The 25,187-nt window shown below is 42.2% G+C and overlaps 1 protein-coding gene across 4 annotated transcripts in view; it reads left to right on the top strand.

Annotated features, from left to right (window-relative positions):
* The window catches only part of tnfaip8l1 (tumor necrosis factor, alpha-induced protein 8-like 1), a 57,321-nt gene extending 32,775 nt beyond the window's left edge, over positions 1–24,546 (top strand). For all 4 annotated transcript variants that reach the window (XM_073069510.1, XM_073069511.1, XM_073069512.1 and 1 more), the window contains exon 2: positions 23,922–24,546. In XM_073069510.1, coding sequence (XP_072925611.1) covers positions 23,927–24,487 — 561 coding nt within the window. In that variant the 5' untranslated portion in view covers positions 23,922–23,926 and the 3' untranslated portion in view covers positions 24,488–24,546. The remainder of the gene's footprint in view (positions 1–23,921) is intronic.
* Positions 24,547–25,187: the final 641 nt, after the last annotated feature.

The raw sequence follows: 25,187 nt of genomic DNA, 5'->3' as shown, positions 1-25,187 counted from the left end.
CAGTATGTTGCCCAACAGATTGAGCTCTGCTCTGGCTAAGGACGCTGCTCCTCATTTATTTCTGTTGGACTAGATAGTGACCTATAATAACCAGCAATGCCTTAAAATAAAAAATGGTTCTAATGTCGAATCATAGAAAGTAAACTATTGTGAATGAAAGGGTGGGGAGGGAAGGTGGGAGTATGCCATTTGTTTTGCTCCATACTGTGTAAAATATAAGGGAGGGAGTTATTAATGCGCTAAATTATCGGTAATTCAGTACCTTCCTACTGGGGTGGGGGCTGACAAAGCTTGTAATCAGCATTCCATTATCTTGAAGCCGAGTTTGAATTCAAAACTGGAGTGGTAATGCGATGAGATAATGTGTGTACAAGTTGGATCTTGATCTGCAAGTGTAGAAACACAAAAAAAGGCGAGTTCCGAAAGTTTTCCTGGACTGTTGAAACACATAGTGAAAATAATGTGAGAAGGACAATAAAGCAAACAACAAAATCACCTGGGAGCTCTGTTATACAAAGACTAGTTGTCTGCAGTGTTGCAGAACTGTTATACTGCCGGTAGCATTCTGCTTTCCATTTAAAGCAGCGATTCCCAACCTAGGGAGAGGTCCATGGCATAAAAAAGAACCCCTGGTTTAGAAGAAACAAAGGTTTAGGATAGCAAATGCTTGGATATACTCAGGAGCTGAGGCAATACCTCTACAGACGCCACCTGAGCTGCTGAGTATTTCCAACAAATGTTTTTATTTCAGATTTGCAGTACCAGCAGATGAAAGTGAGCCTTCAATTGCTCAATACATCCTATAACTTCAGATGACTGGTGCTATGATTGAGGTGTTTTGATCCCAAGCTTTGATACTTGTAGAAGGGAACAGGAATGAGTTATGTTTATAATATTATATTTTTTAAAAAAGTTAATTTTGTTCAGATTTCGAGAAGCAGTGGCTGCTGTCATTTTGAAACAGGATATTGAAGATGTGGATTAAAATCATACAAAGAATTTTAGGAATGCCGTAGCCCACAGTTTACATCAAATGAAGAGTGTGTGTGAAACATTATAGTGCTTATAAATCAAGAAGACTTTCATTGACCTTTAGAATGACGTGAAGTTGTTTCCATAAGCTTACATTTTGAGGTGGGAGGAACAGGCAACAGTTTTATTGTGGTTCTTTTCCGTTGTCTGAATTTTTTTCATTTCAAAAATGAGACATTCATAAATTATAAAAGTAGTTTCAAAAATATAAACATATTGATAAGTATCAGAAGTAGAAAACAGTACATGATTTTCTTTACATTCATAGTGTCATCTAGTCTATGAGTTCTATGTACCAAGCACCAATATCACTTGTAGTTTCTTAGAACAATACTCCTTTCAGGTGTTAAGGAGTTGTCCAGTGACAGCAGAATCTTGGACTGCAATCCATCCCCTTTGTGTTGACAACATCAAGCATGTAGTCCTTTGCATTCCCTTACGGACACCTCTTTGTACTGAGTTTCAGGCAAGCAAAAGTGCATCTTTCACTGAGTTGAGATGATCTTCCAGCAGCACTTGATATCTGTCTCGGTATGTGTCCCTGGTAATGGTCCATAGCCCTCTGCTGCACAGCTACAATGGCTGATCCTTGACAATCACTACTGCATTTCTTTTCAGACCTTCTTTGCAAATGCCCAGTCCACAAAGAGCTGGGGGATTAACTCATCCTTATCACAGCCATCTCAAGGACAATGCCAGTTGGGAGTGAGACTCTCCCTGTGAGAGCCCCTCTCACTGCCAGCCAAGCAAAATTTTGGTGTTTGTTGGTGAGTTCTGGTGATGAGGTTCTCCACCAAATGGTCTTCACACTCTACTTGGGGAGTCATCCCACAACATGCATTGCGTCCTTCTCCCAGAGGGCCGGCAGGCTGTTGCCTGCTGACCAATGTTTAATGGACGTGATCATAGCTGTTCCTCTGAAGTAACTTTTCATTGAGGGACTGGTAGGGCAGCAAATGCAGCATGGCTCAGCAGCAAGGCCAGGCCCATCCTTTGCAACGCCAACGTTGGGTAGAATCTCAGCCAATGGTGACACGTGGTTCTGCGCTAAGTCACACAATATGGAGTCAGGCCCTTTCGCACACTTCACCCATGCTGATTCAAGATGCCCATCTAAGCTACTCCAATTTACCTGCATTTATCTGATATCTCTCTAAATCTGTTCTATCATGTACCCATACAAATGTTTTTTAAAAGTTCTTTTTGTACCTGCCTTCCCTGGCCACTCATCGCATACATGCACCACCCTCAGGATAAATATCTTTTTTTTGCAACCACAATTATTTTTATCTCATTATTTCTTCAAAAGAAGTTCAAAATTTGTAGTTCAGCATAGTCACACACAGAGGTGGCCAGGATGGTGTCGGGGACACTTTCTGTCCCATTTTCCAGAGACTTGTGCATTGTGACACATTGAATATGCTTCACCCTGGATCTCCATTTGAACTGGAAGATGGTTTTGATGTCTGCCACAGAGTTGTAAAGGGAAAGGAAATGTCCTAGGGGTTACGTGATGACCACATGTCCAGTTTAGTTTGTTAGCACTGCTTTGATTAACGGCGATTGGGAGTTAGTGCAGGAATGGTTCTGTTATATAACTGGGCAATGGATCCTCTCCTGTCCGTAATAATGAAAGGCTAAAGAGCTGCAATGCTGAAAATCAGAAATAAAACCAGAAAATATTGGTTGTACTCGGCAGATCAGGCAGGATCTGTGCATACAGCAAGTTTCAAGGCAATGGTTTTTCATTAAAGCTGGGAGAAGTTGTAAAAGTCCAGGTTTTAAGTTACAGAGAAAAGAGAGGTATGGAGAGAACGAAGGCTGTCTGTGTGTGCACAAAGGTGGAGATCCAGGGAAACCAGATGGGCACTGGTGGTTCTGGTGCTGGCTGTGGGTCCTGAGCATTGCTCAAGTTGCAGGGAATTGGGACAGGTGAAGAGAACAGAGGCTGCCTTTCATTGGATGGAGACGTAGAGAAACTGAATGAGTGATTAGGTAATTATCCCGGAGCAGCACTGAGCTTTGTCAGGATAATTTCAGAGATCAGAGTGGGAATGAACTGTGGAATTAAAGTGACTGATGATGTTGTAGGAGGGAAGCCCTGGACTGATTTTGGAGTAGGTTAACATGTCAGCAAACATTGTGGGCTGAAGAACCTGTATTTTGCTGCACTGTTTTATGTTCTATGATCTGAATCTCAGTCAGCTTGTGGACTGAGTGGAGGTGTTCTGCAACCAATGCCTCTTTCCCTCAATGTGAAGGATATGATATTGTACAATGTACAATGGAATGGCTGCTGCTTCCAGAAGGAGTGGGTGGTTCCTTAGATGATAGGAAGGAAAGAAAGGGCAGGCGTTACATCTCCTGTGTTTGTATGAGAAGGGGAGAACTGGTGCGGAAAGAAGAGATAGCCAGGGAGTCGAGAAGGAAGCCATCCCATCAGAATGCCGAGAGGGAGATATATCTGCTTGTTCTCTTTTGGAGTTGGGGGAAACCACATAGGTTGATTGTTGAATAGCAAGTCTGGTGGGGTAGAAGGCAAATGCTTCTGGTGTTCTGGCTGGAAGGAGAAGGCGTGAATGCAGATGTTCAGAAAATAAACCAGCTGCAGTGGAGGGCCCTGTCAGTGAATCACTGAAATAGAAAGTGAGGCAATTAGAAATGATGTGATAGGTCTGGAGAAAGTAGGAGAACGGATTAACCTTGCCAGAAGCAGACTGGGAGGAAGTGTAGGAGAGCCTGCTGTGGGAGACTGAAGGATTGCAGGGATATTTGCTTGCTCAACCCCACCCCAGAGATGTAAATATGTGGAGAAGAGTCAGACATGGATAACGTGAAAATGATATGTGGAAAATAGATGCAAAGTTAGCTTGTGGGTGTGTCTCGTAATTGTGATGGCTGATTGTATCTTGTCATATTTCAAAGTGATTGGAGAATAGAAGGAAGAAAGTACAAATATACAATGCACTAATAAGCCAGACTTTGGTCCTGTTCTTTATGTAAAGGTGTATTATCATTAGAGGCTATTCTGAGAAGATTTATGTGGATGATCCCAGTTATAAAGGGCTTGCCTTATGAGGAAAGGTTAAATTGATTGAAGTTTAAAAAAATGAGATGTAATCTTACTGAAATGTGTCGGATTTGTAAGGGCTTGAAAGGGTAAAGTTGAGAAGATACTTCCCTTTGGGCGAGAGCCTAGAACCAGAGAGCATTGTATCAGAATAAGGAAGTGTTTATTTAAGACTAAGATGAGGAATTCCTTCTCTCAAAAGGGAAAGTCTATGATTCCTTGGCCAGAATGTTGTGGACATTGAAACAGGTTGATTTTTAATTGGTAAGGGAATTAAGAGTTTACATAAAGGTGGCAATGTGGATCTGCAGTGAACATTAAATGGCAGTGCATTATTGAGAGCTGAATGGCCTCCTTTTCCTATGGCAATAAAATGTTCAAGCTCTTTACAAGAGTAAGATGTAGAGCCAATGCAACCACCCGTGTGAGAAAATGAAGCGAGAAAGGGGCCTGAGTAGGACAGAACAAGGAATGTTCCCAGAAAAGACTGGTACATGTGTCTATTCCCCTTTTTATATTGGTGATTTGGAAAAAAACCCAATACGAGTTTAAAAAAAAGATATTGTTCAGTGTGAGAAGCTGGTTTGGCCAATAACAGAGGTAGTCTAGTTGGCCTTCTGTTTTACAGCCTTTGTTTTTTTTCCCTATTTGTGCTAGAATTGACCATTTCTTTTCATCTCCCTCTGTCTTTCCATCTCTCCCTTTCTCTGGCATTACCACCATTTAAATAACTGTTTTTCTTTGTCTGCATCCTCTCTTGAGCATTCAGTCCCTGCGATCTCTCCACCCATCCCCTTAATGCACGAAGAGAGTTTGGTGCCTCTGGGCCCATACTCGCTGGAGCCTGGAAGAATGGGGGAGAGAGATCTCATTGAAATGTGTTGAATACTGAAAGGCTTAGATAGCGTGGATGTAGAGAGTATGTTTCCTGTAGTGTGGGAATTTAGAACCAGAGGGCACAGCCTCAGAATGCTATGATCCCTTCAGAATAGAGACAAGGGGGAATTTCTTTAGCCAGAGGGTGGTGAATCTGCGGGATTCATTGCCATAAACAAATGCGGTGGCCACGTCATTGGGTATATTTGAATTGGAGGCTGAATGGTTCTTGATTAGTAAGGATATCAGATTATGGGGAGAAGTCAAGATAATGGGATTGAGAGGGATAATAAATCAGTCAAGATAGAATGGTGGAGTAGAAATGATGAGCCAAATGGCCTAATTCTGCTCCTATATCTTATGGTATCTGCAGCATATGTCTGTTTCCTAAACATTCATGGTTCTAACAAAGAGGCATTAGTTTGAAACAGTCATCTTCTCTCTCCACAGAGTGATTACTAGATTTTCTGTTTTTCTCCTGTGTACAATATGTTTGGTCTACTTCCCAAAGCAACCAGCATTGTTGTATCCAAGAAAAGGATGCCAAAGGTTTTAGGTTGTGAAGGCAAAGTTTAAACTTCCAGTATTGATCAGTCAACAGGACAGTATTTTTATTTCAGAGACAGCTATAAATGTTTGACCTGGTCCTGCACGACAGATTGCTTGGAAAATTAAAATCTCCAAAACTGAAAGACAAGTAGAAATCATGTGAAATTGGCTTAGTGACAACGAGGAGTAATGATTGATAGGTTCTAGTGGCTGGAAGGTTATTTGTTGTAGGGTCCTGCAGGGGCCAGTGCTAAATGTAGGAGCCATGATATAACATGTTTGGAGATGACACTGAGTTGGCACTGACAAAGAAATGTGCAGTGCCAGGGAGCTAGCTATCTGTAGACTGGCTTTAGAAGTTTTGCCACTGCCCCTTGGTGGCAAAAAAAAGTGAGGCAAATGGGTAAGTGTGATTAATTACACTTCGGAAGACTAAATAAGGCAAGGGAATATTTCACAAATACTGAAGGGGGAGGTGATCTTGGTGTCCATATCCACAAGTAGTTAAATGCATAAATGTCCCTTTTATGTTGTTCAACTTGTATAAAGAGAACTAACAGCAGAAACTTAAGAACTGTAAGGAAAATGACAATAGCTTGTGCACAGTACATGTAATTGTGTCCTGTTCTGGTAACCACATTACCTAGAGACATCAGCATCTGAATGGGGTAGTGGAAATATGCGGGTGTGTCAAGGAATGGAGAATTGTAGTTATGAAATGTAGACTGAGATTGTTCTCTTAGAAATAAAGAGAGCTGATAAGTTTTAATCAAAGTGGTTAATATAATGATGTTCATCAATGTTGTGAACGTAACAGAAGGATAAATAAGCATTGTAAAAGGAATAGAGAGGAGTTAGTGAAAACCTTTCAGGTAGTGGAGATCTGGGACTTGAGCCCTGAGAAAGCCTCATCCTATTTTTAGAAATATTTAAGTAAGTTGTATATTTTGTGTATAGAATTCTGGGAGGTGGGATTAGCTGAAATAGTTTTGGTTGCTATGAACAGATTGTGTTAAGTAGTCTCTGTACCATAAGTTTGAGCTTCTATAATAAGATTCGGTGAAGTTTAAGCGGCCCCTTTTTTTCTAAGATACTTGTACTGTGTATATCAGTGGTTGTATTTGTACTGTAGAACTTGTGTAGGTGAAATGAGGCTAGACTCTCTTCTGGAGCAGGTCTTGTATTTGGCTAATCTGGCTGGGTTCAATGAATTACTTTAAAACAGTACCGAAACAAATAGTTACATTGCATTTCCATCTAACTTTACACATTCTAAACCTTCATGATTCAATTTTCATCTGTTCTTCTCCAAACGTATTTCTCATAAACACATCTGAAGTGTTAACACTGTTATTATACATTGTGTTCAGCGTAGCATGTTTAAATTCAAGTTGGCCGAACTAAAGCTGCTTGTAGACTGGGATTTTGTGATGAGTCCCTACCAGATCTATAGCCAGCATTCGATAGTTTTGTGAACTGTTTGGTCTCGTATTCTGTGTGATTGTGAACTGCTCTTAGTTCTGTGATTTATAGGACAGATATAGATGAGAGAAGTCTTTGGATCTTATCTTACCTGTCCAGAACTTTCCTACATACAATCTCCCCTTTCCATGCCCACCATGATATTAACACAAAGTACACTGCAGATGCTGTGGTCAAAGCAACACGTACAAACAAGCTGGAGGAACTCAGCAGGTCAGGCAGCATCCGTGGAAACGAGCAGTCAGCGGATGCTGCCCGACCTGCTGAGTTCCTCCAGCTTGTTTGTATGATATTAACACAGTTCTTCGACAATGATTCAATAGTTGCTCTACCTTTCAGCATTCCAAGAACATGATATTCCTTCAGTAACTGGAGAAGGTGGGTTTATTGTCCTTGGCGCTAAGAAGATTTCATAAATGTGTTCAAGGTCTTTACAGGTTTAGATAAGTAAATAGAGGGAGTGGGTGATTCAAGGCTCGTGGGCACTGAGTTGGTTAAAAGGGAATCGGGAGGGAAAAGCCTAACGTGCATCTGGAAATTTTGAGCTTTTATGGATTTGGAATGAACTACTGAAGTAAAAACAGAAAACGTAGGAAATGTTCGGCAGATCAGACAGCAACTCTGGAAAAACAGTCAGTGTTTCAGGCTGATTATCTTTCATTAGAATTGGTGAACAATCCTTGTGGTCTACTTGTCCAGCATAAAGGTCCAAAAAGTAACCAGCATCTGTCCAAGTTCCATTTTTAAATTTGCAAATAATTTCAAATATTCACCTTTCTCTGACATTGTTTGAAAGCTGTATCTTTGACATTACTGTACTACTGCTGAGTGAGTGTAATGGTTTGGGGTAGTTCTACTTAGTTAGGAGAATCTAGATTTGTTACTGAACCACTTCAGCCAGCGTTTAACCATTGCTCTTGATTTGAACTTGTGTTTCCGTGGATGTTAAACCACATGCAGGTGTTCCATGCTTCCTCTACGTTAAAGTAATTTCAATCTCTCATGAGCTCCATAAACACAGATAAGGTTATATTCCCATCAAAATAAACTTGAGGAAGCTGGACTAAGAGGTCATAATTCTTCTGCTGCAAACATTAGAGTGTTACAGCAATGTTTAAGTCAAATGAATGTTTAAGAAAAATGTTTACCTTGAACTTTTCTTTCAATGTAAGCATTTGTTCCAGTTGAAAGTGATGCTTATATTGGACACCTGCTCGCGTCGTCTTCCACTGTCTATTAAGAGGATGCGTCCCTCTCTTGGAATTGATTACCCAAATATTCTTTGAAGAGAGAATTTGGTCTACAGATATGATTCGGCATTGAGTGTTAGCACCATTGCTTCACATTTATCACGCTCACAGGTTAAACAGATTCAGTAACAATCTCGTGGATGTGGTTTGCTGCAGTGAATTTTATTGCTCCACCTTCCTAGATTAATGTACTCATTACATCCTGGTTGACAATGAAGTCTCACTCAGTCAGAATCAAGTCTTACATGACATGAAATTTGCTGTTTTGAGGCAGCAGTCTAGGGCAAAGACTACGCATTATTACTAATTACAAAATAAATAGTGACTAAAGAGAATATTGTGGCCGTGTTTATGAGCTGTTCAGATCTGATGATGAAGAGGAAGAGGCTGTTCCTTTTGTAAATATTTGCATTTATATCAATTAGTAGCAAATTCCCTGTGTCTTAAGTTCTTAAGTAATTTATTGAGTTAAAAAATTGATTTTCTTTCTGCTGAGTTTCTCATAGCAGTGAACTGGAAATGAATGTTTAATTCCTGGACAGTCACCAACCTAAGCAATTACTTAATGTCAGGTTTGTAGCAATGGAGTTCTGGGTAGAAGTCTTCAGAAACCAAAATTGTCTACAAAGCAAGACCATTTATAGACATTTTACACAAAGCGTTGGCTCTGATCATCTGGGTGGTGCTTCCTCTTGTATAGAAATTGTCAGTCAATGCAACAGGTCAAAATAATGTGAAGTAAGCAAAGTGTTTCTGAGATCATCACACGGAGGTTAAAAGGTGAAATGGACTTGGGGTTGCAATGGTAAAAAGTTGAGAATGGTTAAAATATTGGTTGCAGCAGTTGGTGGATAGGGAGTGGTAGGCAAGGTAAGTTATTGGGAACATTTTAAATGCAATGAATGGGCTTCCTCCACAGATTCCATCTCACATACGGATCCAACATTATCAGATACTGTTTAAATAGAGCTGTTCCCCTAGCAAATAGGCCCTAGATGCTTTGCGTCGGTGTTATTGGACAGAAAGTTAACAGCCAACCTGTTAAGGAGGCATAAGTGGAAATGACCAAATGCCCAGTGACAGAGGTAGGATTAATTTAGCACCTGTAGCAGGGAAATTTAGGGATTTAATTGCAGACTTTAGGATTTTAACAAGTGAAAATGTGGTGGAGAAATCAGGGATGTTTAAATGATTGGAACTGGAGGGAGAACATAATGTTGGTGAAAGATTACATGCAGAACAATGAAGGGATTTTTGAGCTGTAGGGGTGAGGGAGAAGAAGAACTGTAAGATTGAGATGTTGCTTATCCACACACGTTCAGGCCAACAAATCCAAGATGATGGGTGAATAAGATCAGGAGGGAGTTGAACATGTGAGACAAGTGTCTGGATTATTTTCAGTTCAAGGCGAAGCAGGAAAGCATTGGAAAACTTGTCTAATGTTGGCAAAGGCACAGATCAGCCTTTCCGCTGCTGGTGAGCTGAGGAAGGATAATGGGGGTGGAAATAGCCAAGTTTAGTCATGTTATAGATTAAAGATGCAAAATGCAACTCTGGAATCACATATTGACACCGAAGTTTGCAAATAGTCCGGTGCAGCCAGGGAGAGGGGTAGCTAGAGAGTGGAAGTCAAAAAAACTGATTCTATTAAGGCATAGGACCAGAGTAGGACCATAGAAAGGAGGAAGAAGTGCATGAAGAGGATGTCTCAGTTTGCTCATCATCTCCATTTAGTGCAATTACAGGAGCAGTTTCATTGTAATACCGCCAATGTAAGTAGAAACAAACAATGCCTCTAACCAATGAGGCACATCAGAAAATTCCTCCGAACAGTCTAATGGAATTGCTGAGGGCTATCTTCCCCTGAGTTGATGAATACCAAGGTGTTGAATTACATTGTGCAAGCAATGGTTTGGTGATGTTTGTATTGGTTTCTGTTATGCATACACTCCAGCACTGGAATGCAAAAATAAACCAACCTCTAGTGCTAAAGCAAGTTGATCGATCTTCCCTAGAAACTGATGAAAGGTTATGGTTTTCTTTTGTTCTTTTGCTACCTGGCCTGCTTCAGGTTAGAGTCTCCGCCAACTCTTCCTATCTTCCCACCTCATGCTCTGCACTCCGTAACTACCTGCACAGGGGTCGAACCAGGCAACCGAGATGCAGTGGCGAGAGTTTGAACCATGGTGTACAGTTCTGGTCACAGTGCCACTGAAAAAGCACTGTTGCAAAAGAGAGAGGAGCAAATTCAATCCAACTCGACTTGAGTATAACATTTCACTTTCAACTGAGCTCTGCTGAACAGCAGCAGATTTTGCAGAGCTGTCAGTTTTCAAAGGGGTTGTCCAGAAATGTTTTTAACCTTTCGTTTCAAAGTGGACAGTTTACAACAGCAATTCTGTTTAATTACTTGCATCTGTGTTGCACAATATCAAGAGATCAGTTATTAGGATAAAAATTGTGTTAAAATGTCAACCACAAAACATTGCTGTCGTCTGCGGGGTGTACACTGATGTTTATAGAATTCCTCTGATATACATATGGTCCAAAAATGCTTAATAGATTAAATTATTGAGAGAGGTGCAGTATCTTATTAGATGAATTCTACACTGGTAAATTCCTGAGATGGGCAATGTAATCAATGGTGAACAATGTTGTTTGGTAGTGGAACGTTGGTCAGGAGAACCACTTGCTCCATGTCCAGTGACACCTTAGACTTTAGTTTGATCAGGGAGACCAGCACAGTGTTTAAATCCTTGTTTAAATGATATCTTGAGTTGTGTAGTGGATGTTTAGTATTACATTAACCTACAAATATTGGTATATGCCTTCCGCAAGCTTCGTCCTGCTGACCCCAGAAGTGACGCTATTCCCGACCAAGCTGAGGTGGTATGAAGGGGCAAAGTAGAGACGCTCTGTGGAATGGTGCGTTACGGGCGGGAAAGAATGCGCAGGGCATGTTGCTTCCTGTTCCCTGCTGAGCTGTTGTTGCAAATTTAGAATCCAGCATTCCGCTGGCTGGTGCAGCCCCAGCACCAACGTGAAGGTGCAGCACATTAATTCAACTGACTGCTTATTTTTACCAGCTTCTGATCCCTCGGCGCCAGTAAGCAGATATTACCTCCTGTAGTTGAATGTTGTTTCACGGGACATTTACAATCAAAGGTTTATTGACAGTAAACTGTTTATTCTAAAACAAAGCAGTGTAAACAAAATAACAAATGCAGTAATGATTTTAAAGCGAGAATGAGACTACCTCATAACAGGTTACCTTGTCTCTGGATTTAGTCTACATTCACTCTGAAGTTCAAAGTAAATTTATTATCGAAGTGCGTACATGTCACGGTCTGATTCACTTTCTTGCAGGCGTTCACAGCAGAGCAAAAACGTGCAATAGAGTCAACGAAAAGCAGTGACTGACAAGCAACAAACGTGTAACTGTGCAAACACAAAAAAGAAGCAAGCAATAATATTAAACGAGTAAATAAATAACACTGAGATCATGAGTTATGGAGTCCTTGGAAGTGAGTCCATAGGCCCCTGTACCTCCTTCCCAATGGCAGCAGCGGAAAGAGTGTGTGGCCTGGATGGTGGACTCCTCAGTGATGGTTGCAGCTTTCTTGAGACAGGGCTCCTTTTAGATGTACTCTGTGGTGGGGAGGGCTTTTCCTCTGTTGGACTGTGCTCTAGCCACCAGTTTTTTTTTAGGCTTTTCTGTCCTTGGGTTCTTGTATTTCCATACTAGGCTGTGATGCTACCAGTCAGCATACTCTCCACTGTGCATCAATAGAAGTTTGTCAAATTTTTGGATGACGTGTTAAATCCTGTGCGGACTTCTAAAGAAGAGGCACTGCTGTGCCTTCTTTGAAATGACATTAATGTGCTGGTCCCAGGACAAATGCTCTGATACGTTAACACCCAGTTATTTAAAGTTACTGGCTCTCTGCTCCTCCGATCCCCTATTGAGCACTGGCTCTTGGACGCTGGATTTCTTCCTCCTGAAGTCCATAATCAGCTCCTTGGTCTTACTGACCTTGAGTGAGAGGCTGTTGTTGTGGCACCCCTCAGCCAGATTTCCAATCTCTCTCCTAAATGTTGATTTGATTCAGCCAGTGACCGCAGTGCGGTCAGCAAACTTGATTGTGGCATCGGACCTGTATTTTCCCCTCAAAATGAATAGAGCAGGGGGCTAAGTGCAGAGCCTTGTGGTGTATCTGTGCCAATGAAGATTGTAGAGGAAATGTTGTTCCAATCCAAACAGACTAGAGTCTGCAAGTGAGGAAATCAAGGATCCAGTTGCAGACGGAGGTATTGTGGTCTGGGTCTTGCAAGTTATTAGTTTTGAGGATGAAGTTCTGTTTGTAAAAAAACCACTTCTCTGCCAGAATCAATGATTACTTTAATAAACTTGTGAATTAGGTCTCTTATCACCTCAGGCCTGCTCTTCCATTTACTAATCTGATCTCATTGTAACCAAAACTCCTATTTAGCTGGGGTAACTTTTCATTCTCTTTCTTATCTACTATCCATCTCTCTCTCATAAAGAAAAGAATTCAAAGATTTGGTTCCACCATCCTTTAAGGAACTGAGTTCCAAAGACACTCAGTGTATTGACAGGAGAAAGATGTCTCAACTGGTTTAAGTGGATGACCTTCTAATTTTAAACAGTTATCTAATTCTAGGTTTCTCACAGGAGGAAGCATCCACCCTGTCAAGATCCCTCAGGAACTAATGTTTCAATTAAGTTATAGTTTTAGTTGTAAAGATGCTTTTCTAAATTTAACAATAACCCTTGTGCCATAGTCGGTGAGATTGTTCTCAGCTGTAGCCTCTTGAAGGGCATGCTGTTTGTGATTCACTCATATCCATGACAACCACTGTACTCTCCGATCATTTGTCCAGTGGAAAGTAAAGTTATTCTCAGATTTTCCAGCCAGGAAAGGGCGATCTGCTATTAGTAGTGTAAGGAAGATGGAACCCAGACTGACTGACAGAAGGCCATTAGGGAGTGACAATAACACTAGAAAAGTGAATGTTGAACTTAAAAACATTTGATGATGGGATTTATAATTAAAGTTGCCTCCCCCATTAGCTCATCGAATGTTAAAAATACAGAAGAGCATCTAGTGGGAATGCGATGAAGTGGCTTACTGTTTGACTGGAATAGTGGAAACACAATACAAATCCGCTCGTTGATGGGATCCCAAGGGTCTTGGATGTGGAAGGGTGGGTTTCTCTTGTGGAAGAGTCTAAAACTAGGTAGTCACTTGCATTTTTTTTAAATACGAGGGGTGAACCTTTTTTTTCCCCTCTTAGGAGGGTCTGAGTTCCCTTCCCCAGTGAATATTTTTAAAACAGTTGTAGATGAATAGGTTGTTGATAAGCGGGTTGGAAATTGGAGTTATATTACACTTGGATCAGCTATGACTTTACTGAGGTGAGGAGCACACTCACAGGGCTGAACTGCCTACTCCTGCACCTAAATTACAATACTGTGCAGGAGTCTGAGACACATATAGCCAGGGTGCCTAAGACTTTCACACAGTACTGTAGTAATTTTATGTATTGCACTGTACTGCTGCTACAAAAAAAAAACACATTTCATGACATATGTGAGTGATTCTGATATGTGTCTCTATTTTGGGAGAAGAGCATCATGGTTGGGAAGAGGGGAGGGAGGAGGAAGCAGCAGAAAGACATTCTAAAATGATCAATAAACCAATTGTTTGGAATCAAATGACCTTGCCTGGTGTCTCAGGGCTGGGTATGTCTGCACCTGCGCCAACCCCACCCTTGGCACTCCTCTTCTGCCATCTGTCGCCCTCCCCTCCACCCTCACCATTCCCAACATCCTTTGCTCCTGCCAGATTTACAAGGTGAATGGTCTGTTGAATGAAGGTATGGATTCAGACCCAGTCTTGGGCACCCTAACTATAATACGTACTTAAGACTTTTGTACAGTATTGTGTATGTACTACCACATATTTGCATGTCCTTCAGTGCACTGCATGCAGTAAGGTGAATGGCCTGTACCTTGAAGGTATGGATTCAGACCCAACACCCACTGCTTTGAACCTCCCTGCTCTGGATCTACAAGGCCAGTCCTACTGCTAAGACCATCCTGGAGGTCTGGAGTGAGATGCCATGATGGGTCTGTGCAAAGCCTGCCCAGGAAACCCCTCTGTAAACCCTTCACTTTCAGGAAAGTCCTGCTCCCAGTATTGCCATGTGTCAAAGCTGCCAAAAAATTTTAACATTTGGAAACATTTACAAAGATACACAATCAATATGTTTTAATAGATATTTTAAAAGTAGCATTTAAGATTTGATAAGTAAATAATAACATTAAAACAGCCACAAAATTAATTAATAAAACACTTCAATTACTTTTTCCCAGTCCTGACAAACGGTCTTCAAACTGAAGCAAAGCTGTCTGACCTGCAGAGTGTGAAGTTTTGATTTTGGTTTCATATTTCCAGTACCTGCAATTTTATTTTAAATTATTTCGATCTTATTCTAACCTTTATGCCCAGACACCCTATAGTCACATGATAGCGAAGGTACTCCACATTCCAGTGACAGGTCTGAACTTCAGCCAGCTTTGGTTTACAAAATTAAGAAGTGCAGATTGTAAGAAACATTTCTAAGTCAAGTTTGTTATGTGCACCGGTATGGAACGGAATAGGCACAATGGAAAAACATGCCTGCATCAGTATCACATCACAATGGCATATAAATTGTACAGAAGGCAGTGAAAAAACAGGGTAAAAAAAAGTGTAAAAACAAGACATAAGTGCAAATCAAGGTGCAATCAGAGATATGTCCATGGTAGTGCAAGAAATGGTCTGTAATCTTCCATTGCTGAAGTGGGTGTAGGGTTTTGCAAATTGGTTCAAGACCCTGATGATATAGCTGTTCCTGAACCTGGTGCTGTAGGATTTCAGGCTTCGCTATCTCTGCATGATGCTAGGAGAGAGACGGCATGACCCGGATGGTGGGGATCCTTAATAATAGATGCCACCTTCTGGAAGCGGAACCTCTGTCAGATGCTGTCAGTGATGGGGGAGGCGAGGAGTACTGAGCTTTCTTCTGCCTCTTGTTATTCTTGTGCATTGGAATTGTCAAACTGGACCATAATATGTCCGATCAGGGTACTTTCAACAGAGCATCTGTAGAAATTTGTTAGCATTTTTGGTGACATGCCAAATGAACCTTAAGCTGTAAGAAAATATAGACCCAGGCTTGACTGTTCCCTGATTGCATTTATGTGCTGGGGCCAGGACAGATAATCTAAGATGTTAACACCCAGGAGTTTGAAGCTGCTAACTACCTTCACTTCTGAGCCACCAGTAAGTACTGGCATACGCGGTCTATTGATATCTACTACCTGAAGTCAACAATTAACTCCTTTGTTTTGTAGCTGTTGAGCGTGATGTTGTTATTGCAGAACCAATCAACCAAATGTTTTATCCTCATAACAGAGTTGTCTAAAACCAGGTGTCATATGTTCGAGGTGAGGAGAGAGAAGCAGTTCTCAGGAAGAATGCTTTCATCCACAGGATGGTTCAATCATGACTGACTGAGAAGTTTCTCTCTCAATGCATTTTAAAAGCATCAGAAGGAGCAGTAGAGTCGCCAAGGCACAGTTGGTTACAGACCAAGTGAATTGGGATGATGGGTAGTCAATGCTCAGTGCCTTTATAAAATCATGAGGGGCCTAGTTAGGTTGAACACATACAGTCTTTTCTTTTCCCTGGTAGGGGACTAAAAGCTAGAGGGCATAGGCTTAAGATGAGTGGTGAGGGATTTATAAGGGACCTAAAGGACAAATTCTTCATGCAGAGGGCATGCACGTGCAGAAAGAGCAGCCAGGGGGCAGGTACAATAACATCTGAAAGACATTGTGATAGGTATAAAAGATTTGGAAGGAAATGGGGACAAGCAGGACTAGCTTGGGGGCACCATTGACTAGTTATGCTGCATGGTTCTATAGATGTACTGGGCAGAAACAGGGAAAAGGCTTGTTTCTGTATGACTCGGAATTCTGAGTAGATGCAAATCTGCAGGCATTTGCCAGCAAAACCTGAGCCTCTGTTACGTTGGGAACAGGAGTGAGTCCTTTAGTCTCTTAATCCTCTGCTGCCTTTCAGTCTGATGATGACTACACTGCACACAGCTCCCATTTTCTTCTTGAATTTTGCTGGATTAGAGACAATCAGGTACTTGACTTGAATTTCGAAGTATATTTATTATATAATTATGTATACTATATACCACCTTGAAATCCAAGCAACACACACAAGATGCTGGAGGAACTCAGCAGGCCAGGCAATATCTATGAAAAGGAGTAAACAGTCGACGTTTTGTACTGAGATCCTTCTTCAGAACTGGAGGGAAAAGAGGAGGTCAGAGTAAGAAGGTGGGGGGAGGGGAGGAGGAAATACAAGGTAGTAGGCGATAGGTGAATCCAGGAGGAGGGGAAAGAGCTGTAAAGTCGATTGGTGAATGAGAGAAGGGCTGGGGAAAGGGGAATCTGACAGGATGCCATGGAAGAAAGGGAAGGGGGAGGAGCACCTGAGGGAGGTGATGGGCGGGAGAGGAGAGAGGGAAATAGGAATGGTGAGGGAGGAGGGCCATTACCAGGAGTTCAAGAAATTGACATTCACGCCACCCTGTGTTCCAGATGGAACATAAGGTGTTACACTTCCAATCTGACTCTGGCCTCATTGTGGCAGTTGAGGAGACCATGGGCTGACATGTTGGAATGGGAATGGGAAGTGGAATTAAAATGGGTGGCCTCTGGGAGATCCCGCTTTTCCTGCCGGATGCTCGGTGAAGTGGTCTCCCACTCTACGTCGGGTCTCACCAATATACAGGAGGCCGCTCCGGACACGGTATATGACCCCAACAGACTCACAGGTGAAGTGTCGCCTCGCCTGGAAGGACTGCTTGGGGCCCTGAATGGTGGTGAGGAAGGAGGTATCGAGGCAGGTGTAGCACTTGCTCTGCTTGCAAGGATATGTTCCAGGAGGGAGATCAGTGGGGAGGGCAAATGGACAAGGGAGTTGCATAGGGAGTGATCCCTGCAGGAAGTTGGGAGATATGCAAACAATAAAATGTAAACAAATAACTCTCAAACTAAATTTCACGGAAGTGACTCCACAGTCACGAAGCCAATTCTTCACAGCAGCCAGTCCAGGAGCCGTTAGTTGCAGGCCGCAGCCTCAGTTCAACACAGAGAAAAGTAAACCTCGTAAAAACCATAAGCTGAGCATCAGCCTGGCCTTGACACCCCAAGCTTTTAAAGCCGGCACTGCACTTAATTTGGCCAAGCATTGGCTTGTTCCTCATCTCTCGGGCCTGGGCCCTGCAGCTTCAATTTAATTCCAAGTCCACTCCAGCAATGGCCAAACATCGGCTCGTTCCTTGCTCTCAGGCCCAGGCTACACCGCCACGTCGCTGCAATCACGCTACACCCTCAAGGCTCCAGCTCACCAAATCCCCCAGAACATCGCAAGCATGCCAGTTGGTGCAGGCAGTTCAGAAGCACGTTTCCGATAGGGTTACAGGCTAGTGATTGTACTGATCATTGTCCAGAAAACGTGTGATCAATAGAGTAGTTAGTAGATTTGTTTATAGGCAGCAAAGCATCACTGTGTCTCAACAGAGCCACCTTCACAATAAGTCCCTGATAGCTGATGCCATGTGGCAGATTGTTGGGCTGAAGGCTTTCCCCCAACTTGTTAGGCATTCTAAGAGGCTTGTAGTAGTGCAGATAGGTCAGAAACCCAAATATCCCAACACTGGAACTTGGCTTCGGATAAACTTTCCCAAAAATGTAAAAGCACTGTTTGTGATATACAGTATATAAATGATATTGATACTGACTGAGGCCTCCATCGGTCAGGGTCGACCATGGATATTGTGTCCTAGCTGTCGAGATATGCAAACCAGGGCATTACGGTACGGAGACCAAGCTGTTGTCTGTGTAGCAGGCTCCTCCTCTCCACGCATTGATGAACCCAAAGGAACGGCAGAAATTGATACAGTTTGGCATCAGCAGCCCCGCAGGAGTTGCCAGTCAGTGTTGAACTCCACGGTGGACTGCCTTAGGGACTCCAGCTCTGGACCTTTGCCCTCTGGGTTTGCTCACGAAGCCTTCCCCATGAGTGGGTGTGGGAGGTTTGAGATCAGAGATTTCCTTCTCCTAGATGAGCTGCCAACCATGACTGATGAGCCCCATCTGCCCACAACAACTGGTTCTAAGGCGCCAGTAGCCCACCTTTACCCTTTCTCCTGTCAGTAGAAATAGATCCGCGGGGTTTAGTCTTTGAGTCACCCACCATTAGGAGCATTTAATAGGTGCCTGAAATGGGATAGTGGTGTTTAAGAGGCTATTTGATAGACACATGAATATGTAGGAAACCAAGGCAGGATGGTGATGTGGATCATTTACAGGCAGAGAAGATTTAGTTGAATTCAGCATTGGGTTCAGTGCAGATGTTTAAGGCTGAAGGGTGTCTTCCTGTGCTACATCATTCTATGTATTCTCCCAAACTGCAGAGGAGTTGATTTAAAAAGCTCTAAGTGCATTTTACTGGGGCTGGACAAGGATGGCCAGAATACGTGTGCGTGGGCTTGGGGCATTTTCAGTTTGAAGTGTGGGTCTGAGCTGACATCGTACTATCACATTTCCACAGTGATTATTTTTCTAGAGGAAAATTGCAAAAGCCACTGAGCTACATTTTTCACTAGCTACTGTAATTTCTCACTCGTGTTTGGCCGTACTACAAGATATTCTTAGCATCACATCTTCTTTCCTCATCCCCCTGCGACACCTTGACAACCCACTTCATTTGTGTCTGAACAGGAACTGGCCCCTCCTGCCTTTTAGTCAGATCCATCAATAAGGCAGCACTCTTACTTTCCAATCCCAATTTCCTGGCATTCTCTATCCCGAAATAACTTTACTTGTCCAGGCTACTATTTCCTTTTAAACAGTCAGACTACTCTTGATGTAATCCTTTGACTTTTTCCCTGTACTTGCTTTAAAATAGTTTATGTTAAGTGATGCATTTGTCTGTATTCCTACTCTGCAAATTAATATTATTTTCTAACTACTCTACAGTTCCCTTCACGACTTTAAAGTTCCTGGTCATATTACCCGGACACGAGGACGGTATTTTCCCAATGTAGCAAGGAATATTTTAGTGATCCTTTCCAGGTCTGTCCCAAAACCAGAAAGTTGTTCCGAAGACACACCACAAAGCAAACGCCAGATTCCAGATCAAGTCTAACCAGCATTTCCACTTAATTTTTGTTCTTTGAGCCTAGAATCCCATTAACATCCTTGACAACAGTTTGCATATATTCAGAGAATAATAACTAAAACCTGCTGAAGGGTGAACAGCAAGGCAATCAGTGATCTCTGTAAAAAGTCTTTGCAGATATTAGAAATAATTAGCTTGAAAGGGTTTGGGGCTGTAGGGGAACAAAGGAAGAGATACAGAGGAATGTATGGGAAAGATCCAATCATGGGGCAAATAATTATTAAATTATGGACACTAATATGTCTTAATATGAAAGTCCAAAGAATATCACCTGCTCAAAATCTAAGAAACTGGCTACATAAAGTGACAATAGATGGTCTGGAGATAATTGGGTAATTTCCTTTGATCACCTGACGCCTGCACTAGGTGAAAAGGAGTTAAAGCACATAGTTTATAACTTGCTAACCTCCATCTATTATATTTTCGGAGAATTTATCCTGATTTTACTGGGCAATGCTCCTCTTGTTTCTACCTCTTCTGCTCTTAAAATGTTTACTGAGTAAATTGACTCTGTTTACTGAGTAAATTGACTTTGTTTGAAGTACAATCAAGTTTGCTGTAAGTCAAATGTTCCATATGGCTTCCAACCCATTGGCAATGCTGTCAATGAATACTTTGAAACAAAATCCTAAAGACGAGCATCAGATCCGTGAGTATCCATGTTGCAAAAAAAAAGCTGGTTTAAATGCTCATGTCTTTTAATCAGAACTGTTTTTGTAACTGCTGAACTAAGCCTAGGAATTGATTTGGAATTGTCAGCAAGTTCTTGGCTAGGGATCAAGATAGCCAAAGGATGTATTGGTAGTATAATAGAGAAACATTCAAATGATGGCAAAGGTTGGAAGAGTTGAAGTAGAAGGGTAGAGAAGAATTGTTAAGTACAGCTGTCAACGTACATACGGAGTTCAAGACTGGGCTTATTTTGGAATTGCTAGAGTGAGCAGTGAGCAGAGTTGTGATGTACTCTCTGGCATCCTGCTTTACCTGCAAAAATTCCTGTTCTACAGAAGTGCGAGCATAAAATGCAGAATAAATATCAGTAAGCCAAGGAAGCATTCAGGTGTGCAGATACTCAGTGATGTATCATTGCTGATTTTAAATCCGTTCCCTTGATTTTGAAAAGTAGCAAACAGTGAATGCTGAAATAATTTAATACTGGGTAAGGACGGATTGTTAACAGGTTACTGAGAGTGATGTGTCGTGGAATGAAGATGTTCATGGCACTACATCACATCATGGTCCTGTCTTCACATTTTTGCTGAAACTGGAGTTCACTTGTAATACACAATGTATGCTGCCTGTAATTCTTGTGCTTAATTAAGTGAGGTTGGATCTGGGGATGTTTTGATCCAGAAGGTTCTTTTGCGATGAAGATGAGCCACAAATCTTGTGATTATAGTCATTATATTACATGTTCATAACAATTAAATCATAGTAATCAAATCTGCTGTAATGGAGATAGTATTTTTTCCCTGTAAATGCCTGCAAGAAAATGAATCTCAAGGTAGAATATAGTAACACATATGTACTTCAATAGTACATTTATTTTGAACTTTGAACAGTAGAGACCCCTTGCACTGTATTGCCATGCCAGGTTTGTTCATCAGTTAACTGAGTTATAAATGCAGGTGGCTGGGTGTGCTGTGACGTTCCATTTCAGTCAGTAGAAAAAGAAGTAGGTTTCTTGCACTGGATGGTGGCATTTGTCACTTGTCTGTTATCCGAGGAACTTCAGACATGCTGATGTGTTTCATGATAGGTGCCCAGGCCCAGGTCAAGTTCTTGGTGGTTCTAATAGGCTTAAAAAATATTGCTAGTGCTATCTAATGAGAAAAAAAAGAGCTGAGTGGAATTTTCACCCAAAAAAAGATACATGTATGAGTTCAATTACTCCGTGCAATTACCCGAACGTTGCAGAGGGAAAAACACAATCACAAACTTGCATTAATATCATGCATTCCTGGGTCTTAGGATCTCCAAAGCCAATGAAGCAGTTTACCTTGCATGTGGAACTGCATGCAGGACTTTGCCACAGACAGATCCCCTGAATGGCAAAGTCACGGCGATAAGTATTGGCCAGGGCCCCCCGAGAAGCTGTGCTTTGAAATAAAGACACAGCATTACTTGCATTCGCATCCCTACCTTGGCACTGGAGTGACGGGTCTCTGAGTAGGATGTAAACCCATGATTTTCTGCATTAGACACTTCAATTCCACGATTGAAGTAGAACTTAAACATAAGTTGTACCAGAAGCCAAACTAAAACAGAACAAAAAAATGTCCATTGTAGAGCAAAGTGGTCATAGTGGTGCTATCCTGACGTAGTGAGTAGGTTATGCAGGTTGATTCAAGAACTGAACAGACTGCAGAGAAGTAACTGTTTTTGAACCTGATGATATGGGACTTCAGGCTTCTGTATTCCTGTTTGATGGTGGCTAAAAAAAGATAGTATAGCCCAGATGGAGGGGATGGAGATGCTGCTGCCTTCTTGAGAAAAAGCCTGCTGTAGATACTTCTGTTGGCAGGATGGATGCACCAGTCATGCATTGGGTTTAGTCCCACTCATCCCTGTAGCTTCTTATGGTTGTATAAATTAGAATTGCCGCACTATAAGACCATAAACAAAAGAGAAGAATTATGCCATTCAGACCATCAAGCCTGCTCTGCCATTCTACCATGGCTAATTTCTTATCCCTGTCAACCCCATTCTCCTGCATTCTCCTCTTAACTTTTGACACTACTAAGCCATGATGTAAGTCAGGATACTTTCAACAGTACATCTGTTAAAGCGAATTGTTGAAGTATTAACTTGCTGCCTCTATTTGTTTTCCTGCAGTTACTGTTTTTCTTTTGGTCTGAAAAAGTCATATTTCCTGGCAGTAGCTAGTGAATTTTGAACTGAAGCAGGAATTGGGTTTTCTCTCTGTTCCCTTTCCATCACCCAGTTACTGAGCTATCCTGTCGGGTCCCACTCTTATCCCAGCTGAGATCTGCTGGTGTGGAACCTTGGACTAAATGGGCCATACAAATTATTGACGCTTTCCCCCATGGAGCTTTGGGAGATCCCACATTGGGTTGCTCTGGGCGCCAGAAGGACAAGGAGATGTTGTTTTTACATTGGTAAGTGCTGGTAGTGCCTCCACAGAAGGTCAATTGGATTCGAAAACCCTAAATCCCTGATATAAGTTGACATAGAAGTAAAGCAGAAATTGTATTTGGGGGTGCACTTTAGGAAAACACATTGTAGTAGACTTTTTTCTCTTTTGTATTACTTGTGATCTTTGCCATAGTTCCAGGTAATTTCCTGACACTATCAATACAGATAAGGTAGTCCTGTGAAGTGCAATCTCTGAATCACAGCCAGTTAGCTACAAGGAACAGCAGGGTCTTTGCTTGTGCATTCTAATACCAAATCACCTGCCCAGAGTGTTCAATCTCTGGGTTATTCCCTGCTTCATCGGAAGGCAGCAGATACATGCCACAGATGATCCGGGGCTGGGAGTGGCCTCTGAAGTTAAACTATTTTGGTATGTGCTGTGCACCATCTGTGCAACATGCTCAAGAACCGATGGAAACATATCTAACAGTTCTGGCATTGAAACAGTCCATGAGGAGAACGGCTGGGTCCGTAACTGATACCAATTCTACTTGTCACAAACAAGGGAAATTCTGCAGATGCTGGAGATCCAAGCAGCACACACAAAAATGCTGGATCCATTTCCCAGCTCTTTACTTCACCCCTCGCCCTCCTGATTTCACCTTACACCTTGTGTTTCTCCCTCCCCTCCCCCCCTCCGCCTTTTAACTCTATTCCTCACCTTTCTTTTTCTCCAGTCCTGCTGAAGGGTCTCAGCCAGAAACATCGACTGTACTCTTCTCCATAGATGCTACCAATTCTGCTTGTAATTGGGATGCTCTGACGAAGAACCTGCTATTCATCTAGTGTATAACAATTGGTTTTGTTCTTTTCTTTCCACTTTCCTTACCTGGGCTCACTTGATAAAAGCAAGAACTCAAAGCAGACAATCAATTGAGCCTCAAAACTTTCAAAAAAAAAGACCAAGGGATTTCGGTCAGCACTTGTGGTACAGAGGTGGAATCAAAAAAAAAGCAAATTAGTTATTGTCCTTGCTGGTCAGTATCCGAGTGCTTTGGAATCCACCTTTACCGTTCTACTCGTAATGTTTGAATGGTTGTTAACAATGATTGTGACCGTTAGCAGAAGAATCACAAAGGTGATTGTGTCCACCAAATGATAAGCAGCATATTTTCAGGAGAAACTGGGCTTGGTGATGTCCTCTAATGTGGAATTGTTTTTCTTTGTTTCCTTCAGAGACAATGGATGTCTTCAACACCAAAAGCCTAGCCATGCAGGCACAGAAGAAACTGCTAGGGAAAATGGCCAACAAAAGTGTGGCCAATATCTTCATCGATGACACGAGCAGTGACGTCTTGGATGAACTCTACCAAGTGACCAAGGATTATACTAAAAACAAGAAGGAAGCCCAGAAGGTCATCAAAAACCTGATCAAGGTGGTGATAAAACTCGGGGTTCTCTATAGGAACAACCAGTTCAATGCAGAGGAGTTGGTGCTGGTGGAGAAGTTCCGCAAGAAAGTTCACCAGTTAGCCATGACAGCCGTCAGTTTCTACCAGATTGACTTCACCTTTGACAGGCGGGTCCTGGCAGGCATCTTGAACGAGTGCAGGGAATTGCTGCACCAAGCCATCAACCGGCACCTGACATCCAAGTCCCACGGGCGTGTCAACCACATCTTCAACCACTTTGCAGACTGTGAGTTTCTAGCAACATTGTATGGCCCCACTGAGCCCTACCGCACACACGTGCAGAAGCTTTGTGAAGGGATTAACAAAATGTTGGAAGACGGAAGCATTTGATTGCTGCATTTCCACGAATGACTGAGTGGGTTTACTGTGAGAGCGAGGACTTTGCTGGCAGGGAGGGTGGAGGGGGTTGTGGGAACGGGTGGGGGGGGGGGGAAATAAATTGTTTTGGTGAGATGCTTTTCCCACCTCTGGTAGATTAATCTGCCAGGATTTATTGCTGAAATATTTTACTGTGGGCAGTCACTTAGTGTACTGTAAGTCACGTCCACCTAAGCCTAGTGACAGAATAATACTCACTAAAGGTATGGACATTGTTCTTTGAAAGGTGCAGATTGAATCCAAAGCCTTTGCCTAGATAATGAGGCTACTTTTCACAAACACCAAATAAACCTTGCCATCTAATTCATCCCTTTGAGAGTCTGCTAAATTGTATGGGTTTCCTATTCTAACTTCCAAGCCCAGCTAGCCTTTGCCATTGGGGTATCCGGTAATAAGGGGTTTAATCTGGGTTACGGTAAGACAGGATATGAAACCTGGGACACCAGGCAAAAGTCGTGAAGGCAGGTTCAGACTCAACGACGCTGCCCCTATAACCATTAGCACATGATACGCACATTGCCTCTGTGTTTGAGTGAGATATCGAACATTGAGATATCTTCAGCCTTTGAGAAAGAAAGATGGAAACTCGGTGGGGGAGTGGATTTGAGAAGGAGGAAGAGTGAACGTAAAGCAAGTCCATTAATAACTTGAA

The sequence above is a fragment of the Hemitrygon akajei genome, chromosome 16 (assembly GCF_048418815.1).
Source record: "Hemitrygon akajei chromosome 16, sHemAka1.3, whole genome shotgun sequence".
In the NCBI taxonomy this organism is placed as follows: Eukaryota; Metazoa; Chordata; class Chondrichthyes; order Myliobatiformes; family Dasyatidae; genus Hemitrygon; species Hemitrygon akajei.
This window is presented reverse-complemented; position numbering and strand designations above follow the sequence as displayed.